The sequence below is a fragment of the Myotis nattereri genome, assembly GCF_964212035.1.
Source record: "Myotis nattereri genome assembly, chromosome: X".
Classification (NCBI taxonomy): domain Eukaryota; kingdom Metazoa; phylum Chordata; class Mammalia; order Chiroptera; family Vespertilionidae; genus Myotis; species Myotis nattereri.
Window position 1 is genome coordinate 52,256,708 of NC_138078.1, and position 24,941 is coordinate 52,281,648.

Sequence of the window (24,941 nt, forward strand, 5' to 3'; positions counted from 1 at the left end):
GGGCTTCGGGTACGGGGATTAAATAAACTGGACAGGTGCACTACATACAGGAACACAAAGACAGCCGGTTCTAGAGAGGAGAGACCCTGACAGTCTGAGGCTGACATGGCCCCACACAAGCAGCAAAAAGGAACATCATTGACCTTTGAGAGAGCGACAGGATGAGGGCAAAGTGCCCCCCACTGGTGCTACTTGAATAGTGCTGGTGCTGAGAGGTGAGGGCTGCTGAGGTGGAGGCCTGTTTGTGGAGTATGACGGGTCTCCTGCAAGCAGTGCCTCAGTTTCTCCCTTTGTTTCAAGTTCTCAAGCTTTGCAGGTAAAGTTTGGACTAGCTGCCCTGGAAGATTACCTGTTTGTGACTTGAAGGGGGTATGTGTGTGAGGAAGAGGGATTTCATGAGCAGTGTGTGCCAGATCATGGGAGGAATTGGGCCATGCCCCAGGACTTGAGCCATCTCTGGCACAAAAGGAGTTAATGGCAGGGACCGCGCCCCCCGTGTCCGGGCACGCGCAGCGCGCCCCCTCGGTGCGCGGGCACAGCAGCCAAGCAGCCAGAGAGCAGATCTCGGGGATTCGGGTGCGGAGCCCTTGGCCTGGAAGCGATATGGGTGGTCCGAGGCCCGGTTCAGTCGCTTGCAACAGCCAGGGGAACAGGTGAGGCCGAGGTCTCTCATTCTTTAGCCGTCCATACCTTGCCCCATCCTATCCCCTCCCAATCGGGCTCCTCCACTCCCCAGCCAGTGCTACCCATCCTCAACCCCATGTTCTCCATCATCGGCACCCCTGACCCCCCAATCCTACCCCACTCCTCTCCTTCACCTCCTCCCTGAAGCCCACATATCCCTGTCATCGTCCTGCCCATGGTCCCTCTATTTCCACAGCCCGGCTCGAATGCTCATCAAAATACCCCTACTGAGGGCCCCCAATCCCATTCCTGTTATGCACATTGCCAGTCCCCCCACCCCCACGGTGCAACCCCATCCCTCTTCTATGGTAGCATCTCACAGCCAGGCTCCCTCCCCCACTCTGCAGCCCCCCTCCTAACAGAGGCCTTTATCCTATCCTCCCCATTCCAATGCAGCTCCATCCCTCAATTCCGTTCGGAGCCCTCATAGCCCCCAATCCTGTGGTTTACAATACCAGTGCATTCCTGTACAATGCCCCTCACCCAATACTGCTCCAGCGTAAAAAGTACCCCCAGATGCCATTCTAATCCCTGGCATTGCCACCTCTCCTTGTCTTCTCCCAAATTGGAAGTTGGGCCAGGATGAAGATCTTGGCCTTGGGGACTTACAGTGGGTCTTAGGGTACAGAGGGCGTTTGGGGGTCGATTTGTCTAGGTGTTCACGGGGGAGGGACTGCAGGGAATTGACTCAAAGGGGTCCGGCATTTGGTACCAAAGGGGTACTGGAGAGGGAAGCATCCCAAAAGGGTTAATGGAATTTGTGGGGAGGGGCGGCACCGAGAGGGTTAATCGTGGGGGTGGGTGCTGGTGGGGAAGCCGTGTGAATGAGCGGTCTGTGCCCCAGAGTTGCCATGGAGACAGTGAATGGGGGGATTGTGTGAACTCAGCTGCGGACTATTCCCCCCATACACACACACACACACACACACACACACACACACACACACAGTCGCTCCTGCTCCACCTCCCTACTCCTACCCCTTCTTTCTCCTGCCCCTCCTCCCCTAACCCTGGGCCATTATGGGCAGTGGGGCAGTGGCTGGAATCTAAGCCCCCATATTTTGCTCCCCATTTCGTCTGAGCCCCCACCCCTTTAGTCTCTTTGCCCGCCCTCCCTTCACCCTCCTTCTGTTCTCTCTCTCTCTCTCTCTCTCATCTCATTCCCCTCTCGGAGGTGGCGAATTGTCGGGGGTTCCCAATCTCCCTCCCCCACCCCTTCAGGCAGTTCTTAAAGTCTTAAAGGAGAAGGCCTGCAATCTTGGAAATTGGGAGAAATGGGGGGGGGGGGGGAAGGAAATATATTGTGTGTGTGTGTGTGTGTGTGTGTGTGTGTGTGTGTGTGTCCATGCACGAGTGTCTGTGTGTACCTGTGGATATGTGTTGACTGTACCTGTGTGTCAGAAGGCCTGTGTCAATTGTGTTGCTATTCCTGTTTCTGTCTCCACCTATGTGTCACCATCATGCTGCATGTGTCTGGATATTTACCTGAGTAGTATGTGTGACTATATTTTAGTAAGTCTCTGGCTGGGTGACATTCTCTGTCTCAGAATGTGACACTATATGAGGGGATCTCTGTGGGCTTGGAATGTGTGTCTCTGTGAGTGAATATTGTAGTATTTATTATCTGGCTTGGTATCTCTTACTTCCTCTTTGAGACTTTGTGAATCTCAAAGTGTGAGTCTCTGAGAGTGTGTTCCCCACACTCCACTGTTTATTTTCCACTGGCTGAGCATCAACAATGCCTAGGGTGCTAGGCAGAAGGGTTTCTGCCTCAGTTCTGGCATTCCATGTGACTCAGAGGTAGCTGACAGAGATGACCAAGGCTTAAGGATTTGGGAGCAGTTAGGGCTGAGGAGAAATGTACAGAAGGGCACAGGAGGTTCTGGGGACTTTGGGAAATGGCTGTCCTGCCCCTATCCTTGCCCCTGCCCCTGCCCCTGCCCCTGCTCCTGCCCCTGCTCCTGCCCCTGCCCTGCCTTGAGCATGAAGGATATCTCTGTGGGACCCTTTGACTGCTGCTTTCCTTTCTTATGCCATAGAGTCTCAGAGTGAGGTTCACAATCCTGTCCCCTGAAGCAGAGTTCCTTGTGTGGGCTTTCCAGTCCCGGGGCTAGAGGGCGCAGTGTTCCTGCAGCATGCCCGGGAACCTAGCTCTATTTCCAGTTCTCACCTCTTCTACCACATGCTACTCTGGCTCCAGCTGGCCCTCGGGAGCTCCATTGGCTGAGGAGCTCAAGTTGGGGATTGGTAATTTGTAGTGGCAACTGCTGTCATTCTGTCAATCCCCTTGGGTTTTCCAACCATGGCCAGGCACATAGAATGGTTCAGATTGGCAGTGGAGGTCATCTATGGGTCTCTCGACTTTTGGGCATGTGAAACCTCTCCTAACTAGGAGAATAGCCCAAGCCCAGCAGGGCCCCCAAAACCCACTCCATAACCCTCCCCACTGTCTTGGATGACGAATACTTCCCTCTTTCCACAGGCCTGTCTGGCCCTGAGGGAGTCTTCTTTCTGAAGCTGTGGTGCTTGGATGACCTGCTCTCTACGTGGCCAGCACCTATAGGTGTCCCTCAAGAGCTCAGTTTTGAGGTTCCAGTCAGTGTGGCCATGAAGGGGCTGCCTATTGGGCTGATGCTGTGACCCTGGAATCTGCCTTTCCTGCCAGTCCCCCTGCCCGGAACATGTGGCTGTGGCTTGGCCTGCCCTGGCTGCCCCTGAGCCCCAAGCCCACAGTTGGCCGGAGCCTGTGCCTCACCCTGTGGTTCCTCGGCTTGGTGCTAAGGGCCAGTACACAGGCCCCAGCGCCCACAGTCAATACTCACTTTGGAAAGCTAAGGGGTGCCCGGGTACCATTGCCCAGTGAGATCCTGGGGCCTGTGGACCAATACCTGGGGGTGCCCTACGCAGCTCCTCCGATCGGCGAGAAACGCTTCCTGCCCCCTGAACCACCCCCATCCTGGTCGGGCATCCGGAACGCCACACACTTTCCCCCAGTGTGCCCCCAGAACATCCACACAGCTGTGCCCGAAGTCATGCTGCCTGTCTGGTTCACTGCCAACTTGGATATCGTCGCCACTTACATCCAAGAGCCCAATGAAGACTGCCTCTACCTGAATGTCTATGTGCCCACGGAGGATGGTGAGTGCTGTGGCCAGGCACTGTGCCCTCCCTGCCTTCTCCTGCCCTGTTGTGTTTGTGGCTTGCATGTGGTTGTGTGCCCTGCAGCATGCCTCTGTCTGTCTAACCATCACTCTGCTTGGCGTCCCCCTTCCTCCTCCCTGTTCTTTGCTCTCCCAGCATTGTCTGAGCTCCCCTGTGTGAGTGACACTGTTACCAGGAGGGGCCTGGCCAGGCCTGAGAGCTTTGACAAGTCTAGGGTCAGAGTGCTGGATGGGGGTTCCCTGGGGGAGTATGGGTCACTGCCAGCAGCTGCCCGCGGGAGGATGCTAGCCCCACCAGGCCTCCTGTTGCCATTCCACCTGCTTTGGAAGGTGGAAGTTGTGTGTAGCCAAAGGAGCTAGGTATGTGGGGGGATCGGAGCAAGCCTGGTGGGCACTACTTAGGTGCCTCCTCTTTCACTAGCTGGTGCCTCCTCCCGCGGGGGTCACACTAAGGTAAGTGACAGAAACAAGGAGGTGGTGGGAGAGGCTCTCTGCCATGTGCCACCTGAGAGCAGCTCTTGGGGTCTGGGGGTGGAGGGTGCATGCCCCTTGGCAGAGGCCTCCTGTTATTTTTTAGTTTTTTATTCATTTTACAGTAAAGCGGATTTCCAAGGAATGCGCCCGAAAGCCCAACAAGAAAATTTGTAGGAAAGGAGGTAGGTAGCGAGCCGGCGGGGAGGGAGAGAGAGAAAGAGAGAGGGAGGGCTGACTGCCCACCTGCACTTGCCCCTGAGGACCCTGCCTTCCTTCAAGTGGCCCAGGCTCAGGGGGCAGGTGGTGAGCAGACATAGCTCCACCTCATCCAAGGGCCCTGGCCGCCTTTTCAGGGAGGATTTGGTGGCCTAAGGCAGATTCAGAGCAAAAGCAGCAACCACGTTTCTTCTGATCTTCTCAGACCTCAATTCCGCTCTTAAGACAGAGCCAGTGGTTCTCTCTAGCCACCTCAGGAGAACTCAAGTCAGTCAAGGTGGAACCAGAGGCCTTTTCCTGGTTAGGGAGCCACGGGCTCACCCCTCCAAGTTCATTCCTGGATTGATAGTCTAGACCAGTGATGGCAAATCTTTTGAGCTCGGCGTGTCAGCATTTTGAAAAACCCTAACTTAACTCTGGTGCCGTGTCACATATAGAATGTTTTTGATATTTGCAACCACAGTAAAACAAAGACTTATACAGTGGGGCCTTGACTTACAAGTGCCCTGACTAACAAGTTTTTCGAGATACGGGCCGTCTCTTGGCCGATTTTTTGCTTTGAGTTGCAAGCTAAAATTCGGGTTACGAGCCAGCTTCAGATATCCCACTGCTAGTTGGCGCAGCGAACGTCACAGTGAACGCCACAACATCAGCCCAGCATTTCAATTCATTCTAATGGTGAAAATTGATTTGACATATGAGTAATTTGAGTTACGAGCTCCGTCATGGAACGAATTAAACTTGTAAGTCAAGGCCCCACTGTATTTTTAATATTTATTTCATATATTTAAATGCCACTTAACAAAGAAAAATCAACTGAAAAAATGAGTGTCATAGATTCGCCATCACTGGTCTAGACTTAACTCTCCAGCCCTGAAGCTGAGACCAAACTCATGCACAGGCTTAGGAATCCTGCCACCCAACTCCCCACCTTTGGCCAGAGCAGCTGAGTGACCTGGGCTGGTTTTGTGGCAGACTTGGGGGCGGGGAGGGATTTCCTCCTGGAACTATGGACTCTAAAGGAGGCACGAGACCCTGCGTTTTAAATTGACCCTCTTGCTGGGAGGAATTTGTTCCCCCTGTATAACAATTCTTCATGTTCGAGTAGCACTTTATGTTTTCTGTAAAGAATTTTCATACTTACCTCATAAAATCCTCCCTACATCTCTGGAAGCTTCTAAGGCGGGAATTGGTATCCTGATTTTATGGATGAGGAAACAGGCCCAGGGGAGTGACTTGCTGCTGCTCATCCCCTGTCACTGGTCTGTGGCAGAGCTGGGAACAAAACCTAGGTCCCTTGACCCTCAGGACAGTGTTCTTTCCGCTGTAGCACGTGAACCAACTCAACTCCCATCTAGTCATTCCTGCCTCCCCAATTCTGAAAACTGGTAAAGTGTGGACAGGTTGGGCCAAACTAGAAACAGTAATAGCCTAAGAATTGGTGGAAAATCAGCCTAATTCCTAAAACCCTTTGGCAAACTTGGAGTTTGTTTTCCTTTGAAATCCTGGAGCAGGGTTCCCCCAGGTGGGGTCTTCAGGATTCTGGGACTGGGTCCTCCCTGCTGAGTGAGAACCTCAGGGAGCAGAGCCCAGGATCTCCACAATGGGCATGCGTGCTGAGTGCTTTTGATACACACTGAGCAGTGAGTGAGGCCTGCTGCTCCAGGGGAGTTTTCCACCATATCTCTACTCCCAGCCGAGGACCCTACAAGCAGTAGGCTACCAGTAAACACTTTTTTTTTTTTTTTCACAAATGAAGAAGCATTGTGGTGCTGCAGCAAGAGTACAGGTCTCAGAGCCACAAAGCCTGACCAGTCCCAGCTCTGCTGCTAACTCACAGTGAGACCTTAGGCAAATATTTTCCTTTAAGAACCTCTGCACATGTGAAGGTGGTAGAGGACTGGTATTGTCCTTAACATTCCATTAGCCTATCAATGAACTCAGGAAGAGGGTCTCTTTAATATATATTAATATATATATTATTGATTTCAGAGGGGGAGAGGTAGAGAGAGATCGAAACATCAATGGTGAGAATCATTGATTGGCTGCCTCCTGCACGCCCCACACTGGGGATTGAACCCACAACCTGGGCATGTGCCCTGACTGGGAATCGAACTGTGACCTCTGGTTCATAGGTCAGTGCTCAATCACTGAGCCACTCCAGCCAGACAAAGAGGGTCTCTTAAAGTTACTGCTTTGAGTTACTTACTTGGGTGGGAGGGAGAGGAAATGATCTTAAAATTAACCATTTCCTAGGAAGAATGACCTCCCCAGAGCACCAGTAAGGGCCTAAGACAGTCCAGTCCTGAGAGTTTGGCTAGAGAGCTGACTTTTAGCTCCACTCAGATACATATACTGATCATGATAGTTGACAGTGGGCAAGGCCAAGTGCTAGGTGTTGTTGGGATGTGGAGAGAGATAAATGAGGCAGAGGAAAGATTTAGAAATAACTAAAGGTCTGATTGCCACTCTGAAGAAGCTCCTAGCCTAGTATTTAGTCTCAGCCAGTTTAGCCAGGGCCCACAGGCCAATCTGGGAGGTGGATTTTCAGACAGTTGGAGGGGAGGTCATTTGGTCATTTAACTGTTCAAAGTAGTTCCCTATTCAGGGCCCATTTGGAGGAGACTCATCCACAGAGGTGGTTAGGGTTGTGTGCTTAGGGTAGGCAGGGCTGGCCTGGCTGGGATCCTGTAGCAATACTCTGTCAGGATGGGGGATGGTGGTCAAGCTGGCCAGGGTGACAGGCATGGCAGCAAGGAATAGTTCACAAAGTGCAAAGCTGAAGAAGCAAAGGCAGATAGAGGAAGCTGAGACAGTGCAGCAACCCAGAAACACTCCCAGTGGTCAGGAGGGATGCATCTTCTAAGCCAGGGCCCATGGGAAGTAAAGGATTTCCTGGGAAGACCTGCCCCATCCTCACCCCAACCCCGTTCAAGTTGGAGCGAATTCATGTTTAGGGATGAGTGATTCCTTTCTGCCCACTATGTGGATAATGAAGCCCCAATCCCCACAGGATCTCTGATGGCAGTAATGTTAGGTGTTAGGACAGTAGACAGCACTGGAAGTTTGGGAAGCTGGAGGAGGTTTCTATCCCTCGGGCTGGGCTCCTGCCCTAGTTGAAAAGCCATTTTGTATTATGAGGGTGGTTTCTGTTTTGATTAATAGCTGTAAGGGAATTCAGCACCAGAGACCAGGCCAGCTGAGAAAGAAGGCTATTTGCTGCCTCCAGGCTGAGAGTATCTGGTGTCCTAGAGAAGAGGGTAAGCGCTGGGTGCCAACAGAATGACCTCTGTTTCCACATGCTGCCCAGCATCCAGGCAGGAGGTCTCCTTTCTCCACAGCCATTCTCAAGGTGCACTTCTTGTCTCCTTAGAACAGGAAGAAGAGTTGGTGCCAGCTTACCCCCAGGTCTTAAATGTCTCTCTTCTCTCCTCTGGTCTCTTTTCTCTCCTTCCCATCCCTCCTTTCCTCTCCATGTTCCACCTCTTTTCTCATTTATTTTCCCTTCCTTTTCCCCTATCCCAAAAAGATGGCATGGTGCAGTGGAAAGACCATGGGTTCCAGAGTCAAGTAGACCTGGGATTGAATCTCATCTCTAGCACTTTCTAGCTGTATCATCTTGAGCAAGTCACTTTACCCCTCTGAACCTCAGTTTCCCCATCAGTAAAACAAGAATAAAGATGGTACCCGCCTCATTGGGGTGTAAGGATGAAACTCTATGACAGAAGTGGAGTCTCTGACATGATAAATATTCAGTACATAGTACACAGTAGGAGTGATTACCATTATTCTTATCTCTGTTTCCCTCTCTCCCTCCCTTCCTCTGTTTCTCTCTATCCCTCCCTCCCTCTGTTTCTCTCTCTGCTTCTCTCTGTTTCTATCTCTGTGTTTCTCTCCCTCTGCTTCTCTCTCCCTCCCTCTCCTCCTCCCCCACCCTACCCCTATTTCTCCCTGTTTCTTTCCTTCCCTCCCTCCTCAGGCTCTCTCTAGATCTCAGAGCAAAGCTTGCTGTTCTCAGGCCTGGTTCCTATGGGCAGGAACCTCATTTGCCATTATCCAGAGCGGGAGGTCCCAACAAGGAAGACCAGAGGGACAGCTTCATGTCCCATTTTCTCCTGTAGGAATCAGGGTGAGCTGAGGCTCAGCTTACGCTTGCTCATTGGTCCCAAGGAGCCCAGGGCTGGGGTCCCTGGCACCTTTCTCTGCCCTAATAGCTCACATCCACATCCACACATGCTGGCAATGCTGCCTCTCACACTTAGTGCCTGCCCTGCTCTCCAGCTCAGCCTGCCTATGTGTACACTCACAGCCCCTTCCAGATGGAAGAAATCCCTTCCCTGAGTAGCTCTCTGGCTCTGTGCCCTGGCCCACCTGCTGCTACCTCCCTCCTAGCTGGAAGGTAGTTGGTTGAGATGGGCTGTTGGGACAGGGAGGCGGGGCAGGGAAGTGCAGGGAGGCCAGCACAACGGGGGCCTGCAACACCATCTTCCTGATGAAGGTCTGGGCCTCAGCCCACCCATTCCCTCAGTTCTTGCCATCCGTCCTGCCTGTCCTGGGCCCAGGCCCAGAGCTGGCTTGCTGGGCCACACTGCAGTCATGCTGTTTTTGAATTCTCTCTCTGTTTTGTTCTCTGTTCTGTGCTGTTGTGTCTCCCCGTGTCTGGTCCCCAGGATCCGGCGCTAAGAAACAGGGCGAGGACTTAGCGGATAATGACGGGGATGAAGATGAAGGTATTTGGGGGCTGCAGGGCGTGGCGGCTGGTGCATGGCACAGAGCCCCTCCCCCTCTCAATGGGGAGAAGCCCCGTCTGTCTGTCTGTCCGTCCGTTGGTGTGTTTCTGTTTCTGTACAAGGCCATTGGGCTGTTCATTCATCTTTGGCCTGGTTGGCCATTGGGAGTTCCAGGGTGATGGACATGTTGGTGGGAGCAGGAGACGACAAGCAGAGCCATGGGGAGGGCATCCTCCTCACCCCGGTTTCCCACCCATTCTCAGTCCTATAGTAGTAAGCTGGAGACAGCTTCCTCCTCATCTTCTGTGATTCATGGGCACCTGCCCCTACTGAGCAGCAGGGAGAGTGGAGAGAAAGCAGGGCTGAGGGAGGGTGAGGAGATGCCTGTGTTGTGGGGAGACTGGCTCCTGGGAGAGGGGCCCAGCAGGATGTTGAACAGAGGAGTGAGGCAGTGACAACCAAAGGGGCTGGAGAATAGCCCCAGCTAAAACCTCCCCAGCCTTCTCTTAGCAGAAGGACTGGGGGCTAAAGCTCTGGGCTGAGGCCGGGACACCACAGCTCAGTTAGTGGATGGCGTAAGATCCTTGAGTGATGGATGAACCAGTCCTCCTTCCTCCTTGGGAAAACAGGGTACGTTTGCTCAGCAGCAGAGAGCTTTCCCTTCTACCTCTGTGACCCTGCCCCCTCACCCCCGGAGGGGCCAGACAGATCAGGGGGTCCGTTGGTGGCTACTAGGGTTGTGCTGGTGTGGCTGAGTGTTGAGAGGCTCCAGGTAGAGGTGATCAGGCCAGGAGGCTCCTCCTGAATGCCCATCCCATCCCTGCCCCTGTCTGCTGAGACTGGGGAACAGCCACTTTAAGGTCCCTCATTGTATGGCCTCTGGGAGGCTCCATCTTCATTCTAATGCTGACGGGGGCCAGATCTCTCAGTCTTAGTTCTGTCCTTTCATCTTCCACATCCTCAATGGCTCCAGATAAATCTGCCTGATGTCCTGGGAGAATGGGGTAAATGAGAAACCATGTCACTAAGGGTCCCCTATCCCATATCTGCCATTCACTCCCCTTTCCTCATATTCTTCCTTGTTCTCTCCCTGTGCTACCCCTTCCCACCCCTCTTGTCTCTGTCTGCACTGGGGGGCCAGCTTCTGCCAATGGCTGTATTTCTATGGAACTGGTCTAGTCTTGGGGGTTCCAGGGCTCCCCAGCCCCTGCTCTCTAAAGCCATATCAGGTCCCAGGACTTCTGGGTGCCCAGGGAAGGACTCACTTGATGCAGCCAAGGAACCAGCCCTTCCTCTTCCTTCTGTCTGCCCCCCCCCCCCCGCCACCTCCAGGCCTACCTAGGCCTAGCTGTATCAGACCAGGCTGCTGGGAGGCACTTGAAACCAGAGTCTTTAAAAACACCAACACCACTGAAGTCCAAGTATCTCTGGCTGATGCTCAAGCGCTAGGCTGAGCAGCCCCATGAGTCCTGCCCTCAGAGATGGCGGTGGTGTCCTGGCACCTGGGATAGCTTTGCTACCTGCACCCCCCCCCCCAGGGCTGGTGGGGGTGGGGAAGGAAGGGCATCCTACCCAGCCTGTGTCTCACCCCTTCTTCTTACAGACATCCGGGACAGTGGTGCTAAGCCCGTCATGGTCTACATCCATGGAGGCTCTTACATGGAAGGGACAGGCAACATGATTGATGGCAGCGTCCTCGCCAGTTATGGCAACGTCATCGTCATCACCCTCAACTATCGGGTTGGGGTGCTAGGTATGGTTCCCTGCTAGGTGTCTAGGAGGAAGCCTGGGTTCTCAAGGAGGGAAGAAAGAATGCTGGGGAGTCAAGAACAGGTGGCCTTGGTTTCCTAGCTGGTGCTAATGACCATAGTAAAATGCTGTTATCCCATTACCCCTACCCAAGTAATGGGAGCTTCCCTATGTCCCCAGGCCCTTTCCTGGATGTTTAGTTCCCACTGGAAATTCAATTCAAACTCTACACCTTCTCTTAGGTCTTAAGCCAGGTCTCTGCTTCCAGACTTTTGCTTGGCTGAGTCTTATAGGGCCCATTAATTTTCTAGTGTCCTGTCCTCATCACTACCCACCCACCCACAATCTCTAAACACCCTGCACATACATAGGAATTCCTTCTAGCCAATCACATATCCACACACCCACATACCTTCACATGTTCACATATGCACACTGTCCTCATTCACCCCCATGCATATGGTGATTTCTCTCTCATCCCCCCACAAGCACACTCACATATCCGTACACATGTAGACCCCCACATCCACATATATAGATTTCCTCACATACACACACATTCCCCCAGCACTCCATATACACTCCACACATATAGTCTCACTCATACACATATCTACATGCCCTTATATTCTATATATCCCATAACCCTATCCCACATCTACACAGATTTCTCTCTCTCTCTCTCTCTCTCTCTCTCTCTCTCTCTCTCTCTCTCACACACACACACACACACACACACTCCCATATATTGCTCCCTACACATATCTATGTCCATATGTATGCTCTACACAAAGACCCATACCCTGCACATCCACACACAAACCCCACACATATATACCTTAAATGTACATAAATATTTCTTCCATACATACTTATATCCCCCATGCACCCCACTTCCACATTCATCCAACACCCACATACACACATATGTCCCTCACTTTCCCTACATAAACACAAACCAATATTCCCCCTTCCTACACAAAAACACCCATACCTACACATCCACACCTCCCCACCCCACACATACACAAATACTACATACATACATACGCACACACACACATACACATACACACTTCATATCCCTGCTTGCACATCTATATCTACATCCCCTCACATATATACATACAGACCTCCTACACATATACCCACATGGACACATATGTCCCATATATACCTTGCATATATACATCTAATACATACATGTCTACATATTCCCCCACACTATCCCACAAATGTATACACATTCATATACCCACATCTGCCCATTCATGCACATACAACTTTGCTCACACCCATATTCATGCACACCCACACTTATGTACCCCATATACACACACATGTACATTTCTTCTACTCTATGCGTACATCCTCATACGGTCCCACATATTATACAAACACATTCTCACACACACATTTATTTTCCAAATGCTTCCTCATACACTCCCACATGCCCTTCTCCACACACACTGTGTCACCCACACACTTGTTTCAGTAATTTGGGCTTCCACTATACCCCATACCTTTCTCAGTGACTGTTAATGCTTATATGTGGCAAAGGTCTTGAGGTAAACAAGTGCCTCAAAGAGGTGACTGGGCATAAAGGTCCTTGCTCCTTTTCATATGCTCACCTAGGCCTCAGAGGGCACATGCAGCCCCATATCCTTGGAGTGGCATGAAGAAGTCAACTTCTTACCTCGAGGGCTTGTGTCCTCAGAATTCTAGTGGGGGTCAAGGCTGTTTGTCAGGTCTGTAGGCCTGCGTGCTGAACCAGCAATTAGGCATGGCTTCCTACATGGCTAGTTGGCTTATTTTAATTTGCTTTTGAGTATATTGCTTTGCCAGTTCTAATTCCAGAGGCTCTGGTACTGCCTTAATACTATATGGGATAGCAAGATACCTTTTTGGGGTTCAGGCTGGAGAAGTGATATTCCCTGGAAAAAGTGGAGCCTGTGTCCCCTTCAGTGGTATCTGGATACTGGGTATGAAGCCTGCAGGGCAGCTCCCCAGTCTGTTAATAGTCTGATGTGCTTTGAGTTTCATGATTCTGCTGCTGCTCCTGTCTGAGCTTCCCCAGACATCTTGGCAAGGTTCTCCTAAGAAGTTCTGTCCTGTTGAGAAAGGGAATTTGAGTCTGTGACAATAAAAATGATACGATACTGTGAAGGTGGCTGGAAATACATGTACTAGGGCTGCAGAGTTCTTAAAAAATGATGAATATACAAATATAATCATACACAGATATATAGGCACACATACCCAGCAGTTTAAGTCCAAAAGTAATGTTGCTACTTTATTTTCTTAGTGAGAGTAATAGAAAACATTCAACTCAGCTGCTTCTAAAAATTATAAGCACAAAGCTTCAGTCTAGACGATGTATTGGAAAGCACAGAGAGTACTAAGAATATGCTTCAGTTCCATGTTTTTGGACTGGCTAGGGATGAAGGAAAGAGAGAGGAGAGGAGTGAGGGAGAGGGGAGAATGTAAAGGAGAAAAGAACAGGATGGGGACAGAAAAGGAAAAGGTGACAAAGAGAAAGGAGGCAGAAAGGAGACAGGAGAGACAGATTTGCAGTGTCGGTTGGGAGCTGTGGGCTGCACAGAAGGCTGTTGCTGGTGAGTACTCCCTGTGATTTGCTGATTACTTCACAACCCTAGCCGAAGCTGTCCCAATCCTTATGCTTCTGTATCAGAAGTTCTTAACCTCTTGGGGAGTCTTGGACCCCTTTGAGATTCTGATGAAAGCTATGCACTTTGCCTGGAAACACACACACACACACACACACACACACACACACACACACACTTGTAGAAATGATTTCATGGATCCCACTGAAGCTCATCCATGAAACCCAGGTTGAGAACCTCCCACTTTACAACCTCCTGTCATTTGGCTAACCAGAACAGCATATCTGTGGGCAGAAATATTATTCTTTGGGCGTAAGCAGTTAATGATCAAACTAATATTACCCAAACCTCAGAAGGAGTCATAAACTAAGATTTGATCAGAAGTTCTTTACTGCTTCCTGTGTATTCTTCAGTGCCTGCTAGGAAACAAAAATGTAATCAGTAAAGCCACTGGTTGGATTCTGGGTACATACAAGATATTTTGCTTCTTGGTGCCAGTTGTAGAACATGGGTTTGTCCATGACACTTGGGGATTTTCCTCAGTTTTGCTGAGGCTTTGTTGTTTTGTTTCCCAAAGCATCCCAGAACAGGTGGCTAGTTTGAACCGCAATTATAGTAAGTCCCCACTTAACATTATCAATAGATTCTATGACATTAAGTGAAACAATGTATAAAGGTACCAATTTTAACCTTAGGCTAATTGATACAAACAAGAGTTAAATTCCTATGGCATCTTATCAACATTATAATGAAAAGATGTTGAAGGAGACAAAGTTATTTTAGGACTGCTGTATATGTATTCATTTACCCTCCTTCCCATCTGCTTCTCTGGAGCACTGAGCACAAACAGACAGCTCACTTAAGGTGCTTCTTTAGACATCTTGGGTGACTCATGTATTTGGAGAAAGTCCAAGGCAAGAATGGTAGTTATTATTTGAGAAGCTCTCACTGGGCTTGAGACCAACAAAAGAAAGGGACCCCAGCAGGATATAGGATGTGGTTATCCCTGGGACTGAGGAAGTAGAGGCTTGCCAAGTTTTATTCTGGGTTCCAGAATTTAATCCTATATCCTTGCCCAGGTACCCTTCAGGCAAACTGAAAACCTGGTAAACATCAAGCCTTGAGTGGCATGGATATCTGGTTTTGATATCATTGGTGCCAGAATCCCCTGTCTTCTATTGACAAGCAACTTACCATGCACTGCAGCATAAACTTGGGCCCAGGGATACTGGCTCAGGTTTATTTTGGCAGTTTGTGGAGTTTGGTATTTTAGCCCTCATTCTCACATGCTTTGCATGGATGGCTGAGTTACGGGGGAGCTAGCAGTGAGTGACTGCTCTCCCAGACTGCCAGGTTTTGTGTGCTTGTGGTGGGTCATGTTTGCTGTGTCATCTTCCTGAGCCTGTTGGATATAGCACTTCAAGCAGGACTCTTATAGTAAGGATGGTTGGCATGGCATCATCCACATGCTTCAGATCTTCTTATCCCAAGGTTCTTGGGATCTCAGGGAGCCAAGAGTGATGGACAAACCCTCCACCTAGCCCTTTCAGTCCTTTGCTCCTAACCCAGGAAACTGGCACATGTTGGAGCAATCTACTTTCCTTCATCCAAATGCAGGCTCTTCCTAATGATTAGGACAGATGTGTTTGACACATTTCACTGAATGATACCTTCCTTGACAAAGGCTAAGGCCAAATATGCTGTTGCCCAAATGAGAGAAATGGAGAAAAGGATTTGGGGAAAGGAGGAGCAGAAGACAGGCAGGCCTAGAGAAGTACATAGTGATTTTTGCCAGAGGGTCTCAAGGTTTGGACAGCTGGGTTGAATCTTGGTCAGCATACTTCTTAAGACTCGGAGGAGCAGCTTCAGTTTGTGAATGGGCCTGGCAAAGGAGGAGCTAGTCCTGTTGTTTAGAGGAACAAGCGCTCCTCCATTCATCCTCGTGCAAGCTTTCTCTAATTCCTTCTCATTTCCTCATTGGGAACCTGGGGCTAAAGAGGGCTTGTGATTAGGTCCTGAGAGGACTAACTAAGTACTTTACATACTTAATTGTACCAAAGGTAAATTAATAACTTGAAGAGGGTGAAATGAGCTCTCTTGCAGAAGCTAGAAACAGAAGGACTTGAGAAAGACGCTGAGGAATTCTTGTGCCTTACTGAGTCTTTTGAATTCAGCTTCTGCCCGTGGACTTTCAGGACTGCCAGAGAGCTCTCTGTGAGCTGAGGGAGCCTCCTTAAACACAGCCTCTCATAAAGATGATGCCAGATGCTGTGAAGGAGCTTTTCATGGTGGGGTTAAAAAAAAATACTAACCTAGCCTGGCCAGTGTTGCTCAGTAGTTGAGTGTAATCCCATGCACCAAGAGGTCACTGGCTCAATTCCACGTCAGGGCATATGTCCAGGTTGCAGGCTGGATCCTCAATAGGGGTTGTGCAGGAGGCAGCTGATCGATGATGTTTCTCTCTCACCAATATTTCTATTTCTCTCTCCTCTCTCCCTCTCCCTTCCTCTGTCTCTAAAAATCAATAAAAACATTTTTTTATAATGCTGATCCAGGTATGGGTTTCCAATATGTAGGAGCTCCACAAGTTCCACCTGGAAAGAACCCTTCTGAAAGTCTAGGGTGGAAGAAGATAGAGCCCCAAGGAGCCTATAGATCAGGAAGAGGGTTGAAATGAGGCAGCAGAATCCATCTGAAATGAAAGCGTGTGGGGAAGGAGGATGAGGAGATATAGGACATCTCTGTGGAATAGCCAGCAGGTGGGTGGGAAGGTAGTCTCCATGGTAACAAGTGTCCACAGCAGCAAATCCCAGCAGGTGGGTGGGAAGGTAGTCTCCATGGTGACATATCTCCTGGCAGCAAATTCCACTGGGTGGGCGGGAAGACCTGTTTCTGTGGTAACGCACTGCACTGACTCCCCAATTTCTCCACCAGATGAAAAAGATGGTCTAACCCAGTGGTTTTTCAACATTAGCAGGCATCAGAATCACCTGGAGAGTGTGTTAAAAATGCTGATTGATGGGTCCCATCCCTAGAGTTTCTGATTCATTAGGTCTTTAGAGGAAGGGAATGAAGACCTGTCCTGAGAATGAGGGGAAGGGAACATCCGGGGCCCTGGAAAGAAATGGAGATAGACTAACTTGTATGGGAAGGGCAAAGAGAGCTTAGGGGTTGTTGCCTCTTAGCATCTTCATTTTCTTCAGAGAGAGAAGGAAGGGGGAAAAGAAGTAACTACAGATTTACAATGTGCTCAGCATATTAGTGATGCTTATTTATGTTCCTTTTATCCTTGTAACAACTCAGAGTATTTTTTATCCCCATTTTACAGAAGAGGAACCTATAGCCCAGAGATGTTAAATAATTTGCCAAAAGCTACATGACTAGTAAGTGGTAGAGCCGGGACTCGAACCAAAGACTATTTGAGTCCAGGGTCCCTGCTTTTTCCACTCTATAATGCCAGGTGCTAGAACCATAACCAGGATAGTACATCAGGGCAGAGGATGCTGGGTCCTGGTCATTTTCAGTTCCTGCAGGTCTCCCAACTGGAAGCATCCCCTTCTAATGGTCTGGAGACCCCTCCTTCCAAACTGGAGAATGGGCGGGAGGCAGGGAGCCGACCCTTCCTGTACTGATGGTGCTGGACCTTGCAGAAAGGAGCTCTGCTTTATACTTGCTAGGTGGATAGAACTGTGCTGCATGCTCATCCTCTGTCCTCACAGCCCCTTCTATCATACTGCAGGTTCTCCATCCCTCCACCTTCACTGTCCTCATGCCCTTTGTTGAATCCAGGTTTCCTGAGCACTGGAGATCAGGCTGCCAAGGGCAACTATGGGCTCCTTGACCAAATTCAGGCGCTCCGCTGGGTGAGTGAGAATATTGCCTTCTTCGGTGGCGATCCCCGTCGTATCACAGTCTTTGGCTCAGGCATCGGTGCGTCCTGTGTCAGCCTCCTCACGTTGTCACATCACTCTGAGGGTGAGTAGCTCTGGGAGCAAATATGAACCAGCAAAGTGCTGGCTACCCTGCACCTCAGGCCTCTCAGGCTCCAGAGTGCCCAGTTCTATGCCCCGGAGCACCAGGGGAATCAGCCCACCCTCTTCTATCAGCTCAGTATACTTTTGGGGAGAAGCTGATGGGAAATGTTTCACTAGAAGAAGATGGAATTCTCCCAATGGGAGAGAGAGGAGGAGAGAATCCCACTTACAGCTTAGAAAAGTAACCCCATTCTGACATCGGAGTCTTATTTGAGTGAGTGGGAATCCATTGCCTCTCTCTGAAGGGACAAGAGTTCTTTTTGAGGCAGGGGATCTTTCAGTTAGGGAAGGACACATGACTGCAAGGTAGAGCTCTAGGGTGGAAATTAGTTTTTAGGTGTAAGAAACACTCATTCTCCGGCTTTCTTTCTGACGAGCAAATCTGTACAAGAAGGGATCTTCCTTGAGGGGGGATGGGTCCCAGGTAAGGACTGCTAACCTGCAGGGTAGGCTTTTTCTGAGGGTAGAAACCTATCATCGGACTTGGACCTCCTTATGGACTGTACAGCCCTGCTAAAGGAAACTCTCATTTTTAGCCCCAAGGAAAGCCTCTCTCCTTGCTGTGTGTCCCTCTGCCAGTAACTCTTCCAAGGGGGCTGAATAGGCCCTTTTGTGCTCACAGGAAATGTTCTCATCACCTCTGGACTATAGCACATTCTGTCTCTGAGAGGTAAAGGTGCCTTTCTCTGAAGTAAGGAAATATGTGAGAGACTTTTTTTCATTGAAATCAATCCCATGAGTTAGTGATATTCTCACAAGAAGACTTTCAGTCTCTCTTTGAAGAAGGCCTATCTCTCTGAGAGAGAAAAATCACCAGCTCTGACTTAGAAATCCTCTCTCCCTCTAGGAACTACCCCGGTGAGGGAAGTCTAAGCTGGGATCTGCATCCCACCTTAGAATGTGTTTCTAGGTGATTATCATTGGAGCAGGAGTCCCTTTTCCACAAAGATGGATGAAGTGACTGGCTGTGAGGGTGCCTCTGTCTGAAAAGAGGAACGAATAGTACCTCCTCTGGTTGGGACTATTTCACAGGGAGGAGAAGGCCTTCCTCAGAGTGGTGCTACACTCTGTCTCCTAGCGGGCCCGTGTCCCTGGAAGTCTGGCTGCTTTAAAGATTTGTTCTCTCTGCCTTTCCTTAATTGACTCATGGAGAATAATCTTTTGAAAAGTGAGGCTGTCTCTTAAGTTGTCATCTGTATTTCTCTCCCTCTCTTTCTGCCCATGCATCTGTCTTTCTTTTAGAGGAATGGAATTGTGTGCCTGAGGACCAGATTATCCCTTGGCAGTGTTGGGGCCAGGGAGAGAATGATACCCCCCTATTTTAGGAAAGAATCATTCATTTTTTTAGTTTGGGGGACTGGCTCCCCGTCAACTAGGGGAAAATCTGGATCTGAGGCCTCAGTAGCTTCAAGAAAAGGAAAGTCTCTGTGGACACTATGGACTGGGAGGGCACATTCCCTGGAGACTTTCAGACCCCAAGAACTTTGCCCTCAAAATCCTTCCCCAGACTCCCAGAATGTGAGGCTCTCTCCTGCTTGCATTTCTCATCTCTCATGAAAAAGACCCCTTTGTGGTGGAAGCGCCAGCTCCCTGGTGGTGTGCTGGCACAGAACTGGGCCCAGCTGGGCAGGAAGCAAGCGGGGAAGACAAGGAGAGATAAAGAGAAAGAGCATAAGGAAGCTGATGTCTGGGGCCCAAGGGGTTAATTCTTCCTGGCATGTCCTTAACCCCCAAGTTACCAACCATTGCCCCAGGACAAGGAAGCTAGAAGCAGGCAGTGGACCAATCAGGGAAGGGACCCAGCAACCCATCCTCTGGTCCTCACCAATCATCCCAGCCCAAAGGATTTTTACTCTTTTCCAGCCCATTCAACCCATAGGGCAGCCTCAGTAACAAAGGAATGAGGAAATGTTTGCTTTATCTCTCAGAGACAGGCAAGGGAGGCCTGGGCTGTGGGTGACAAGACAGATCTGACCTGGTGTTGCCTATCTTCTCTAGGGCTTTTTCAGAGGGCCATCATCCAAAGTGGTTCTGCTCTATCCAGCTGGGCTGTGAACTACCAACCAGTGAAGTATACCAGCCTGCTGGCAGACAAGGTGGGCTGTAATGTGCTAGACACAGTGGATATGGTGGACTGTCTTCGGCAAAAGAGTGCCAAGGAGCTAGTAGAACAGGACATCCAGCCAGCCCGCTACCATGTGGCCTTTGGCCCTGTGATTGATGGTGATGTCATCCCTGATGACCCTGAGATTCTCATGGAACAGGGTGAGTTCCTCAATTATGACATCATGTTAGGTGTCAACCAGGGTGAGGGGCTCAAGTTTGTGGAAGGGGTGGTGGACCCTGAGGATGGTGTCTCTGGCACTGACTTTGACTACTCCGTCTCCAACTTTGTGGACAATCTATATGGATATCCTGAGGGTAAGGATACCCTGCGGGAGACCATCAAGTTTATGTACACAGACTGGGCAGACCGTGACAACCCTGAGACCCGCCGTAAAACACTGGTGGCACTCTTCACTGACCACCAGTGGGTGGAACCCTCAGTGGTGACAGCTGATCTGCATGCCCGCTATGGCTCACCTACCTACTTCTACGCCTTCTACCATCACTGCCAGAGCCTCATGAAGCCTGCTTGGTCAGATGCAGCTCATGGGGACGAAGTACCCTATGTTTTCGGTGTCCCTATGGTGGGCCCCACTGACCTCTTCCCCTGCAATTTCTCCAAGAATGACGTTATGCTCAGTGCTGTTGTCATGACCTACTGGACCAACTTTGCCAAGACCGGGTAAGGAGAACGTGGGGGTTCTTCTTTGGGACCCCAGCATGCCCTCCCCTCTGCTCTGTCTAAATCTCTTCCATCATCTCCCTTCCTAAAGTATTCCCCAAGTCTTGCTTGGTAACCCTTTCACACACAACCCTCCGTACTTCCTCCTTTTGAGTCTTTCATGCCATTTCCTTCCCTTAAAATTTTTGCTCAGGCTCACAACTCGGTTAACATTAGTACTGAGCAGGAGTGAGAGTCATTGGCTAAACTATGGGATGCAAGGTTAAATGGCCAGAGGCTGTGTGAAGTAAGAGTAAAGTACATTCAGAAAGAGCCTTTAAAGGCTCTTCAGAAAACTGGGCAGCTGAAAAGATTGATGGATGCTCAGTAGCATGTGAAAAGGAAAAGTGGCATAGCATGATCTTACAGGATGGGCATAGGGAAGGATGAGATGGTTCCATGATGCTGTGGGCAGTAGGAGTTCAAGGCTGGGGAAGAGGAGTATGGACAAAGGGAGGGGCCCTGAAAAAGATGGAAACAGTGGGAAGTTTTAGACTGGGGAGGAGGTTTTTAGGGGTGGGTGTGGGAGGAAGAATACTGGGACCTTTCCTCATCTAGGTAGATTGGTGACCCCAGATTTTCATGTGGTATTTCAGGGATCCCAACAAGCCGGTCCCCCAGGACACCAAGTTTATTCACACCAAGGCCAACCGCTTTGAGGAAGTGGCCTGGTCCAAATACAACCCCCGAGACCAGCTTTACCTTCACATCGGGCTGAAACCGAGGGTTCGAGATCATTACCGGGCCACTAAGGTGGCGTTTTGGAAACACCTGGTGCCCCACCTATACAACCTGCATGACATGTTCCACTATACGTCCACAACCACCAAAGTGCCACCCCTGGATACCACCCACAGCTCCCACATTACCCGAAGGCCCAACGGTAAGACCTGGAGCACCAAGCGGCCAGCCATCTCTCCTGCCTATAGCAATGAGAATGCCCAAGGGTCCTGGAATGGGGATCAGAATGCAGGGCCACTCTTGGTGGAGAACCCTCGTGACTACTCCACTGAATTAAGTGTCACCATCGCTGTGGGGGCCTCCCTTCTGTTCCTTAATGTTCTGGCCTTCGCTGCCCTCTACTACCGTAAGGACAAACGACGTCAGGAGCCCCTGCGGCAGCCTAGCCCTCAGAGGGGAGCCGGGGCCCCCGAATTGGGAGCTGCTCCTGAGGAGGAGCTGGCAGCATTACAGCTGGGCCCCACCCACCATGAGTGTGAGGCCGGTCCCCCTCACGACACACTGCGCCTCACTGCGCTGCCCGACTACACTCTGACCCTGCGGCGCTCCCCTGATGACATCCCACTCATGACCCCCAACACCATCACTATGATTCCCAATTCCCTGGTAGGGCTGCAGACATTGCACCCCTATAACACCTTTGCCGCAGGGTTCAACAGTACTGGGCTGCCCCACTCACACTCCACTACCCGGGTATAGCTCCAGCCCAGAGCACAGCCTATCTCCTGGCTCCCTTCCTCCCAGATCCACGAACACACATGCACACACAGACACACAGAGAAACGCATACAGATATATATGTATACGCACGCACCCACGCCCAAACAGCAGACCCACCTGCACAAACATAGATAGACGTGGACATGCACCCGCATGTACAAAAACACAAATAAGGAAGTAAACCTAAACAAACCCTCCAAATGGGGATGCAAATGAGTCCTTGGGAAACTGAGGACCCATGGGACAGCAGCTGAAGCCAGCTCCTTGAGCCTGACCGCAGACTCTCCTGGGGGCCTGAAAGCACCAGCTGGACACCCCCTTGGTGCTTGCCCTCCGCCTCTCTTGGAACCGCACCACCAACCAACTCCAGACTTGGGAGCTGTAAAGAGCAGAGTAGCTCTTTCTCCCCTAGACTTGATCTTTTTTTTCTGGTCTTGTTTTTGTTGATTTAAAAAAAAAAAAAAAGGAACAAATCCTTCTCCAACCTGTGAGTGCGAAGAAGCTCCAGAAGGGAGGGCCCCAGCCCAGGTCTTTCTGGCTCCAGTGTTCACAGAATCCGACCAAGGAACAGGACCCCCAAGAAAGAAACAGATTTGAGTAAGACCACAGGTTGGAAGGAGGAAGGGGCTATGGCCGGATGGGGCTGGAGGCCATAGGGGAGAACTCTCCAGCCATCTCTGTGTCCCTGTGAAGGGCTGCAGACTGCAGAGTAGATTTGGTGAATGAGGTTCTGTGGAGTTCACGCCTCTGTCCTCGGGGTAATGCCATCAGAAATTCACCCCATTTTATTTACAGTCTCTTGTGTCTGTCATTTCTCTTTCAAAAAGGCAGTGTTTTTTGTTGTCGTTGGCTTTTTTTTTTTTTTTTTTAAGAAAAGTTCTTAAAACACTAACAGAAACCCATGGAGTTTGTCCTTTGTAAAAATTTTAAACACAGTGTCTTGTTATAAAAATAAAAAATCCAGTTAGCACTCCCAATTTGCCTCCCTTGCACAGGCCTTGCCCTAACAGACCTCCCAGCTGGGTGCCTCTGCAGGCTAGGAATCACAACAGCTCTCTGCCTCCTGTGCCTTTAAACTGACACATGTCTGGGCTGCGCTCTGCTGGACCCGCATGAAGGCCTCTCCAATCTTCATCAGGTTGCTGTCCCCACCTCCAGGGCCATGGGTTCCTGCTTCTGAAGCCTTCTCTTAGTGCCTGAGGGCCTCCTAATGAAATAGCAAAAATAACACTTCTTTCTCCTCTGCATGCCATCACGCTGCTGCCGCCTCCATCCGTGCTGTCATTGCTACCAGGGCCACCACCCTGCCCTCATCCTGGACTGGGGGATGGGAGGAGGTTTGACCTCTAACATGCTGAAATTCCTACTCATATCTGAATCCAGTGAGGCATCAGGTCTGTAGACTCCCTTGCCTTGGGTGACTGGCAGAGCAAGGGCCCTCTCCTCCACAGAGATGCTTGTGTCCTATTCTGGTCATTGGAATTGGAGAAGTTCATTGGGGCCCTGGGAGCAGTTTCTCTCCAGGATTATAATCAGTGACTCCCTATCAACCTTGGAGGACAGATTCAATGAGGTTCTACAGGGTTAGCATTATGGTATTTCATATTATTCTCAATGACTTGAAGGGATGAACCAGCTCAACAAGTATGACAGTTGGGTGGGGTTGCTGATACCTCAGAAACCAAGAATATAATTCTTCTAAATGACCCTGACAAAATGAGGAAGATGAACCAACACAACAGGATGATGTTCAGAGGGGATGAACACAAGGTAGTATAAGGACCAAAAGAGAGATGGGCAATGATTGACTTGACACAGTATAGTTAAAAAAGAAAAAAAGAACTGGGGGCAGCGTTTCAGGGTGGGTCACAGCTGAATGAGTTCATAGTGTAGAATTTATTTCTACTCTCTCCCCTTTTCCCTTCCTCTCTTCTTTCCCAAACTAACATGAACACTAGCATATAATAACACAAATATAGCATGAAGTGGCTGGGAGGTAATCAGGCTCTAAGTTTTAGAATTAGAAGTAGCCTCAGAGTCATCTGGTCCAACACACTTATTTTACAATTGGTAAAATGGTCCCAGAAAAGTCCAGTGTCACAGTCAGTGTTAGAAACAGACATGGAGTGCAGTCCAGAAATATATGACCTTTCCCATGGTCCTCAATTTTTTTTTGCTCTGCCTAGCATTGGTTATGCCTTTTAAAGCATTAATGTGTCTGGCCTTGGTCAACACATTTTCAGCATACGTGGAAAAGCTGGAGAGGGTCTGGAGAAGAACAAAAACAAGTGCCAAAGGACTAGTGTGTTGTTTTTTAATTTAGAAAGGAGGAACATGGCGAGGAAACATTAAATAATTGTAGAGCACCTACTAAGTGACAAGTGTGTTATATCTTTAAAAAGTTAACTCTTAAATAAGGACAAAGCTGCCATTTCTTCTGACAATGATAGAGGGGAAAAGATGGTTAGATACAAGGAAAAACTTTGATATGGATAGGAGGTGATCATGGCACTCAGTAAGTTCTCCAAAATAGTTGAAAAATGAATGAAAGACTACTACTAAGGAAAACACTGGTGTTCATCTTCCTGAAATCAGAGGGCTGGATGACATGAACTTTTTAGGTCAATTCAGAGTCTTTGTTGTTATAATCCTTTGATTGCTCCATCTCAGATATTACCAAACTGGGCCTCCTCTCTTCTGGTGTGTGTGTGTGTGTGTGTGTGTGTGTGTGTGTGTGCGCCTCCAAATTAGGAGGCTCTCTATTTGGGGAGGATTTAAACATTGCCTATCCTCTAAGAACTCAAGGTCTATAGCAAACCCAGCTCCAATTCTATTTGGGACCCATCAGTGAGAGATTACAGTTGATCTTCATACCTTTGAAAGGTCTGTCTGGGTGGCAGAAGTGGCCTCCAAGACAGGCAGGGTTTCAATCAAATTGTAGTCAGTGCTATGCTGGGGTAGCTGAGGGTTCGTAGCCC

At 49.8% G+C, this 24,941-nt stretch overlaps 1 protein-coding gene across 5 annotated transcripts; it reads left to right on the plus strand.

The window, feature by feature from the left end:
* Positions 1-529: 529 nt before the first annotated feature.
* NLGN3 (neuroligin 3) lies at positions 530-23,782 on the plus strand. 5 transcript variants are annotated; one of them, XM_081080856.1, is made up of 6 exons: positions 532-653; positions 3,167-3,822; positions 10,869-11,018; positions 17,431-17,616; positions 19,674-20,463; positions 21,099-23,782. In XM_081080856.1, exons 2-6 carry the CDS (start codon positions 3,366-3,368, stop codon positions 21,940-21,942), a joined length of 2,427 nt encoding a protein of 808 aa, XP_080936982.1. In that variant the 5' UTR covers positions 532-653; positions 3,167-3,365; the 3' UTR covers positions 21,943-23,782. The 5 variants fall into 5 exon arrangements, with proteins under 5 accessions (XP_080936984.1, XP_080936982.1, XP_080936983.1 ...); XM_081080857.1 differs by lacking the exon at positions 17,431-17,616 and adding an exon at positions 9,206-9,265 and having other exon boundaries at positions 536-653; XM_081080855.1 differs by lacking the exon at positions 532-653 and adding an exon at positions 9,206-9,265.
* Positions 23,783-24,941: the final 1,159 nt, after the last annotated feature.